Genomic DNA, 9,278 nt, shown 5'->3' with positions numbered 1-9,278 from the left:
GCCATATCTCCATCTTGTATACTGAATTGTAAGAACAGAGTCACGCGAGAATATAATGCTAGTAAGGAAGAAGTGCTATGGAAAGAAACCCATGGCATTGTCTTCTGCCATTGACCACCATGAAGTAAACCGCATATGGACGAAAATATGGCCCAAGTTAAGGTAAAAGGAATATAGAATAGTCTTTCAACCTCCACATTGATTTATTCAGTTTCGGAAAGACCATGTGTACAGAGGGGGTTAATAAAGGGTGTATCTAACCCTTCCAAGTCACCTAAGAAAAAGAAAAAAAAAAAACAGACCGGTAGTAGTGACAGCAGTATTAAAAAGCACCTTAGGTTGAAAGTTTAAGCGCCGTCACTATAATAACGTTTTCTTTATTATTAATTATTAATCAAGCGTCCTTTCTTTTTCGTTATTATTGCAGAGAGATTTAATCAGCTTAAGGGAGGATTTTTTTAACCCAGTGGTCTTAAATAATCGTTGTTAATTCATTTATGACAAATGACTCATTTTTTATTAATTATGCTCGTTACCACTAGATTACCGCATTCATTTTAGGGGAGACGTCTTGTAGTAAAGAGGTTATACCTGAGACGGAGATAGATTTATTTGGAATGGGTCTTTTAAGAATCTGTGACTCTTTTGAAAATATAATTCGTATCTTCTATATCCACCGTTAAAGAAGAAAATTACGTTCTTGCTTTAAAGGGAGTACTAGAGAGAAGTTCAAACCCTATCACTGTGACTTCAATTCTTCTCTTTGGTACCCTATATAAAGAAGAAAATACGATCATTTCTAACCTCATTACTATGATTCTGTTTACCATAATTCTTCTCTTCGGTAACCACAAAGAAGAAAAACGCCCTCTTGTTTTGAGAGAAGTGCAGACATTACCTTCTCATCAACTTGAGATACTATAGTGAATTTACCATAAGCTACTGTACATAAAATTGTCTGTTTGGTACCAAAAGTAGAGGAAAATGAGTTATAATGATGAACGTATTAGTTAGACTTGGAAGTTGGAGGGATTTGTGTTACTAGTAATTTTGGTTTATCTAGGATGCTGTTTAGCTGGGAGTCCGAGAGAGAGAGAGAGAGAGAGTTTAAATACATCCTCCATTAACCCCTTCATTACCAGGTGGCTCTCCTCAGCTGAGCCAAATCGTCTAGCAGCATGAATAAACGAAAAAAAAAAAAAATCTTACCGAAGGGATTAAACTGACCATCAACTTCTAGGGGGTTGGAAAGTTTGGAATCTCACTTTCTTTCGGTTGGAGCCCCAGATTTTAAAACAGAAAAAAAAAAAAAGAGGAATTGTCTCGTAAATAGATAAATAAATAAAAATAAAAATAATGTCCCCAGCGATACACTAACTCCAAATATTATCACGAAGGAGGAAGGTGATGATATCCTAAATGAGAAATACCGCTTGTGATGTCCTGAGGAAATTAGTCTCTTATCATCCAAATCCTTATCATCTAAATATTACCAAGATCACAATACCGGCCAGGAAACGTCTCAAGCAAGCAATAACATACTTCTTCAGAGTTTATCAGTGTGGGGCGCAATTATCGGATATTTTGCAGTAATCATCGTCCATGGTGTCTGAATGTCTCGTGGGAATTATGTATCAATATTTCTTTTTTATCAAGTGTACCTGTAGGTCAGAATTTACCGTGCTTCATTAGGTTCCGGCTTACCTGCCGTTGTTTTATGAGGATTCGGTTTGACTAGTATATTAATCCCTTGGGTTGGGAAAGGTCTGGATGATGATGATGATCAGGAAGAGGAGAAGGAGGAGGAAGATGGTGTTGATGATGATGACGATGATGATGATGATGATGATGATGAGGAGGAGGAGGAGGAGGAGGAGGAGAAGAAGGAGGAGGAGGAGAAGAAGGAGGAGGAGGAGAAGGAGGAGGAGGAGGAGGAGGAGGAGGAGGAGAAAGAGGAGGAGAATGGGGATGAAGATGATGAAAAGGAGGAGGAAGGTGATGATTATGTTGATGATGATAATGATGATGAAGAGGAGGGTGATGATGATGATGATGATGATGAAAATGATAGTGATGATGAGGACGAAGAGGGTAATAATGATGATGATGATGATAATGATGAAGAGTAAGATGATGATGATGATCAGGAGGAGCAGGAGGAGGAGGAGGAGGAGGAGGAGGAAGACGAGTGTGATGTCGATGATGAGGTGGAGGAGAAGAATGATGATGACGATAACGATGATGATGATTAAGCCCTTTACACCGATAACTTCTTCTATCTTCAATACAATGACACTTTCTTTACAACACTTCTGTTACCTCCAGACGATTTTATGCAGCTCAGAAGGACAGTGTATTTGCTGTAAGTCTTAGTGTCTCTCCTCAGCTGAACATAATCGTCTGGGAATGGCAAGAACAAAGTGAAAAGAGTGAATAAAGTGAAAAGTGAATGAAGTGAAAAAGTGAATAGAGTGTTAAGGGAAATAAAGAAAAAAAGTAAGGTGGCCATAGTGAAAAAGTGAATAAAGTGAAAAAATAACGAAAAAGAAAATATAGCTAAAAAGTTAATAAAGTGAAAAATTTGTAAAGTAAAAAAGTGAGAAGTTAATAAAGTGAAGAAAGTGAAAAAGTGAGAAGTGAAAAGTGAACGAAATGATTAAGTGAGAAGTGAAAAAGTGAGAGGCGAACAAAATAAAGTGAAAAAGTGAAAAAATGAATAAAGTACAGTATATAGGTGAGAAGTGTATAAAGTGAATAAAGTGAAAAGGTGAGAAGTGTATAAAGTGAATAAAGTAATAAAGTATGAATTGAATTAAGTGAATAAAGTGAAAAAATGAGAAAATAAAACGAATAGAGCGAAAAAGCGAATAAAATGAAAAAGTGAGTAAAGCAAAAAAATGAATACAGTGACCAAGATGCCACTATATTGAAGAGGTTGGTGTATTATCTTCTGCCTCCAGACGATTTCACTCAGGTTGAGAGAGAGCCCCTTGGTAGTGAAGGAGGGGTTAGGGAGGGCCATATCTAATCCCTCCAGGTCTCTCCCAAGCTGAATAAAATCGTCTGAGAGATAGGAGAGATTTGGAGAAAGGATGTTATCGTATTCAAGTGGTTTAGAAGTTTATATATATATGTTTGGGTTAAAAAGTTTGGGGTATTTTGTTTATCGATTTAGCTAAGAGTGCGAGTACCACCTCTAACTGTGATCTGCATTTGCTTCTCTCTCTCTCTCTCTATCTATCTATCTATCTCTCTATCTATCTCTATCTACCTATCTATCTACTCGTATTTGTCTATCCACAATTAGTTATCTACACTTTCCACTGTCACTTCCTTCCTTTTTGCCCTTAGTACTACACCAAAGTAATAATGATTCTAATTTAAATCCTTCAGTCTGACCCACGTATTTATTATTCTTATTTTCCTCTCTTCTCTTTTCTCTCCTCTTCTCCTCAATTCTCTTTTCTTCTATTCTCTTCTCTTCTTTATTCAGCTTTAGGATAGGCTTTTTAAACTTGTAATATTAGATGCAACTTTCACCTATACCATTCAGTGCCAAATGCCTTTCCTGGGACGAGCACAGTCAAGTGAGAGTACCTGGAATAAGCAAAACAAAGACGAAAGTGCTTAATGCGGGAGCTTCAGGGCACTTCAGTTAATGTCCTTGGTGTGGTGTGGTGTTTTGTGGTGTGGTGTGGGACGGTGAGTTTGTATGGTGCAGTGTGAGAGGGTAGTATGTTATGTTGTGTGGTGTGGTGTGGTGTGGTGTGAGAGGATGGTTATGTATGGTGTAGTGTGAGAGGGTGGGATATTATGTTATGTGGTGTGGTGTGGTGTGGGAGGCTGGTTTTGTATGGTGTGGTGTGAGAGGGTGGTACGTTGTTTGATGTGGTGAGGGAGGGTGATTTTGTATGATGTGGTGTGAGAGAGTGGTGTGTTACGTTGTGCTGTGGTGTATAATATGATGCGGTATGGTGCAGTATGGTGTGGTGTGGGAGGGTGATTTGTATGATGTGGTGTGGGAAGGAGGTATGCTATGTAATGCTGAGGCGTGTGGTGTGGTGTGACGTCGCTGCAGTCGCTAAAGTCTGTTGGAATGATCTACCTCGAGTCCGAAGATCGTTAGTGAGAAACAGACGGACAGAGCCGCTCCTAGAGATGCTCCCACATTAAAAAAAAAAAAAAAAAGGAGAAATAAAAAGAAAAACAAAACGTCACCGGATTGGACTAGTTTATACAGACACATTCACCTAAAAAAAAAAATAAATCTGTCCTAAATTCCATGTCATCATGTTAGTTGGATGTTTATGCTTTTTTCGTTCGTTAGTTCCGGGTTATGCGCAGGTGACTGATGAATGGTTCGAAGTGGATTTGTAAGCATGTGCATTCCTGTCCCTTTCCGCAAGTCTCTAAAGTCCGTATTCTCGTCCGTTATGGAAGCTCCCTAGCACCTCTTCCTTGGCGATTTATTTTTGGATACGGTTCGTTAATATCAATTTGTATATTGATTATGATGATTATGGTGGTCTTTGAATGACTTAAGTGGAACAGAAGAGAATAGTAAGATGGTATTTGAATGACTTAAGTGACACAGAAGGGGATGGTGAGAAGACAAAGCAATATAAATCGCTTAGGAGGAGGTGTTAGGCAGCTTCTTTAACCGACGAGAATACGGACCTGCGGCTTCTGTGACACGCTCTACTATGAATATAATCGTTTGGTGTTGGAGTTCAAATCTAGAGTTGTATCGACCATGAGAGGGTTGTGGTACCAGTATTAACTCCTAGGCTCGTACGACTCTCTCTCTCTCTCTCTCTGCAAGGAAGAAGGAACTAAAGGCCAGAAGCCCTTAAGACTGTTCCCTCCAAGAAAAACAAAAACAAGACAAGAGAGAGCACTAAATCGTCTGGTTTTTGCCGATATAGAACACAAGAGCTGTCCCAACCGTGAAAGGTTAGTGGTATAAGTATGTCCTCTCTCAGGTTCCTATGATTCACTCATCAAAAATAAGTCGTGCGGTGTTAATGGAATACAATACCCTTTTCACCTTAACTTGGCCCAGATTATCTTCCTTTTGCAGTTTATTTCATGTAGTTGAGTGGCAGAGAGAGACAGTGCTAAGGTTCTGCAGCTTTTCCATAGCACTTCTTTGTGACTAGCATCATATTCAATTGTTAATCTTTTGTTACAGTTCAGCATTCAAGATGGATAGATATCGATTTTAGGCCAAGTTAAAGTAAAACGAGTATAGAACGGTGAGAGATGATTTTCTCATCACATCTCTATACTTTATCAATTTAACTCGGCCTAAAATTGCCATCCCTCCACCTCGAATGTAGAGCTATAACAGTAGATTAACATCAGAATATGATACTAGGCACGGAACACTACAGAAAGGATGTAGAGCGCCAGTATTGTCTTTCTCTGTCCCTGAGCTACATCAAATTAGCAGCAATTGAATGAAAATTTGAGCCAAGTTAAAGGGAAGGCACTGTAGTGATGTCAGGGGAAGGTACAGTCACCTCCACTTTTAAGTACTACAGGGGATGGTGTGTTGGAGTCTTATAGGCTATACGAGCGACGTAAACAAATACACTAAACCTCTTTTACTCTAACATGGCCTAAAACTGACACTTCTCCATCATGAATGCTGGTTTGTAAGAATACAATAGCACTAGAATATGATGATTGTCATGAAGAAGTGCTATGGAAAGTATGTAGAGTCGCAGTACTGTCTTTTCTGCCACTGTGCTAGGTGAAATAATCTATAAAGGGACAAAAAAACTAGGCCAGGTTAAGGTAAAAGGAGTATAGTGTGACAAAAGGCCTTCCACACGGCACCCATGAGCTACTGAGAACTGGAGGTGGTTGTACGCTTAAATTTCCCTGAGATAAATAAGGTTATAATCAGCTGCCTTCCATACTTAATATTTTCTCGTACAGGAGGAATAAATGACAGGGCAGGCTTCTCCACACTCCTTTCCTTGTTCTTTCTCCGGGTATAGGAAGAAGTTGATGGGTTTCTTTGTTCGTAGAGGAGAATTACGGGACATGGGGTTTTGAAGTTTCTTGTCCTTTTTCTTCCCCAAAAAACAAGGAACTACCTATAAGTTTCTTTGTATTCACATGAAGATTAAGAGACGTGAGAAAATCCTACACTTCCATTTCCTTGTCCTTCCACCAAGAACTAGGAAGTGTTTGGAGGTTTCTTTGTCTTTACAGAAGAGTAAGGGACATGGGCAGATGCAAAATTCTCCTCTTTTTGTTCTTCCCGCAAAAGACAGGAAAACAAGCATGGATTTCTTTGTTTTTTTAGGAAGAATATGAATGTGAAAAAATTCTTCATTGTCGTTCCCTAGTCTTCACTGTAAAAACAAGGAAACAGGCGAGGATTTCTTTGTTTTACAGGGAGAATAAGAGGCAACCCAAAATCCCACACCTACTATCCTTGTCCATCCTGCAAGAACAGGGATGCGATCGTGGGTTTCTTTGTATTTTATAGGAAGAACAAGGGACATGGAAGGGTCTGGATTTGTCTTTCCTTGTCATTCGAACAAAAACATGGAACTGATGGTGAATTCCTTTGTGAACCTGCGTCCTGCTAACAAAGAAACCGAGGCTCCTATGGTACTGGGATTTTTTTTTTTTTTTTTTTGGGGGGGGGAGGGAGGGGCGGGAATTTTAAACTATTCCTTGAGTTCATTGTTGTGCCCCTTCACCACGAGGATATCCAATGTGGGTTTATTTTTGGTACCTAAGGGCGGTTATATTCAGCCTACGGTAGATTTCTTGTACTGAAGGGGTTAATGAAGGCAATATCTAATCTCTCCTGTTCATTAAGAGTCTCCTACGCTGAATAAAAGTACCCGGAGATAGCACGTCACTGAACTGAAGGGATTAATTACTGCTAGGCGCGAGGACAGCACCAGAATGAACAAGTTACTTCCTCCCCTTCACCCCATACCCTCCTTTTTTCCAATTTGCATAACCACTTTGGGAAACTGGGGCAGAGGAGAAACTAGGTCAAGTATTTTGGAGATTCGAAATTTATTACTGGAGTTAATTATCCTGTAAAGTGTGCGTGAAGGTAGGCTACGTAATTAGGATAGGCAGAGTAGTGTGAGCAGGTGCCTGATGTTATAGTGGTTTGAACGTCCCAGTCGGAATGAGGGCCTCGCATAGACTAAAGATTTTTCAGTCACGTAATGTCATCAGGGGAAGTAGGCTAGTCATCTGCCTTTAAACATACGGAACTACAGTAGCCTTGCCCAGGACCCCTACACCTCAAAGGAGGTAAAATGGGACCTGACTGCGTGTTGTGTATGGACGAAATTCATTACCATAAGTCATATCAATCAGTTACTACATATGAGAAGCATTTTTGACTTCTATTGTACACTGAAACACAGAACACGAATCAGATGCAACAAATATCACAGATAATATGCATACAATAATTCTCAGGGACATGGAGAGAAAATGGTGGGGAGAGAAAAAGGGAAGGAGAGAAAATGGGAGAGGGAGAGAAAATGAGGTAGAGAAAATGAGGGAGAAATAGAATGGGGGAGAGTGGGGGAGCAAGGGGGATGGGGACTTGCAGGGGATCACTCCAGAGGTGAGGACGACCCAGCAAGCAGATGAGCGGGTCGTGCTGGGGGTCGTTTTTGTCGTCGTCTTCCAGCACTATTGTCGTTTTATTTTCCTGAAAGCATGCACTCTTTTTTTTTTTACATTTTTCTTTATAGAGCTTCATATATTTTTTTTTATATTAGTACTTTATTCACACCTTGGTTTATCCTTCACTTCCTCGCATTTATAAGTCACAGTTTTAACATACTTCATAACATCACTTGGTTTTAGCACTGGTTTATGTCGGTTAGTTTTGGCTTAGGCTTTCACATTTTTTTAGTTTATGGGTAGTTTTAGGTTTGCTTTAGCGTTTTTTGTTTTAATTCACACAGTTTCTTACACCGAGTTTGGTTTATGGGTTTAGATCAGGCGAAGTTGGTTTATAGAACACAAGACTTGAGATAGTTCACCCTCCTGGGCAAGATTAAGTACATCCTTCTTGCGCGCCAGAGGGTTAAGCTCTTCGCCCACGATGCCTGGACCTGTTGGCTGAAGCTAAAGGGGGAAAACTGGAAGAGAGAGAACTGGGTGGAAGAGAATCGGAATGAAGGGATTACATTTGGACGTATTCTCGTCAGCGTAGGAGGCTCATGCACTTCTTCCTTACTAGTGTATTTCTTTGTGTGTGTGTCACGTTAATAGTGTTAGTTATTTCTGTGATCAGTGTCGAGGTTCACGAAGAATAAAAACGTATAGAAACTCACAGTGTAATATGCAAAATAAACTGGTATGGAAGCGGGTGCTAGCAAGCCTCCACAAAGAAGATTGCATGGTAAGGTGAGGTACAGCCTTGTTAGGACACCTCGATTTTTTTTTTAGTTCATCGACCTTAGCTTGGCGGAGATTTTCGTATTTCTGCAGCTCTACTAGTTTCGTAACACTGTTTTGTGACTACCACCATATTCTAGTGTCACTTTTGTTACAGCTCAGCATTCAAGATGGAGTCGACGGCAATTTTAGGTCAAGTTAAAGTGGACAGGGTATAGTTTCCTCCTAAGCCGACGAGAAAACGACCCAGTGATTGAAATGTGGAGCACTTTACCTTTTGGAAGACAGACGATGAGTAAGACCAGAGGCCAGAGTGCCCAGCGATACGGCGGCGCCCCTCGTGCCGGAGTTGGTGACTGGATAATGATGCTACTGGACTGGGAGCAGGGAGAGGACGGGGAGGAACTTTGTGAAGATGACGAGGCAGATGAACAACAAGAGTAAGACGAGGACGAGGACGAGGAGGAACTACTTGAGTAAGAGAAGGAACTAGTAGAGTAGGAGGGGGTGGAGGAGGAACTAGTGAGCAAAGAGGGAGAGGCAGTGACGTTGGTAGAAGATGCGTGGGATGGGGTGAGAGTGGAGGTTGAAGATGAAGAGGTGAGCAGAGGTGATGGCTCTGGTAGAGCCATCGGAGGTGATAACGAAGAGGATGAAGAGGACGAGGAGGAGGAGGAGGTGATTCTAGGTGAGGGATGACAGGAAGGGGGGAGGGGGGAAGGGCAGGAGGGGCCCGTGCACCAGAGGCCTTCCCTTCCTATGAGAGGTGTTGTGTGTGAGGGGGAGTGTGGCGGAGGGGCTGTGGTGGCGGCGGGTGCCAGTAATCTTGAGTCGGGTGCCATCCTGGGTGACGTGGCCGAGGGTCAGGTCACACTAGAGGC

General features: G+C 41.1%; 1 protein-coding gene across 1 annotated transcript in view; it reads right to left on the bottom strand.

Moving 5' to 3' along the window:
- Window positions 1-9,029, bottom strand: part of LOC145409268 (neuronal acetylcholine receptor subunit alpha-7-like) — a 383,585-nt gene extending 374,556 nt beyond the window's left edge. The window contains exon 1 of the mRNA XM_080279749.1: window positions 8,672-9,029. Within this exon, the coding sequence (XP_080135875.1) occupies window positions 8,672-9,029 (358 nt within the window). The remainder of the gene's footprint in view (window positions 1-8,671) is intronic.
- Window positions 9,030-9,278: the final 249 nt, after the last annotated feature.

Source organism: Coenobita brevimanus, chromosome 80, assembly GCF_032717465.1.
Source record: "Coenobita brevimanus isolate Jiangsu-jjx chromosome 80, ASM3271746v2, whole genome shotgun sequence".
NCBI classification, from domain to species: domain Eukaryota; kingdom Metazoa; phylum Arthropoda; class Malacostraca; order Decapoda; family Coenobitidae; genus Coenobita; species Coenobita brevimanus.
Note: the sequence above shows the minus strand (reverse complement) of the source record. Positions and strands in the feature narration are given on the sequence as shown.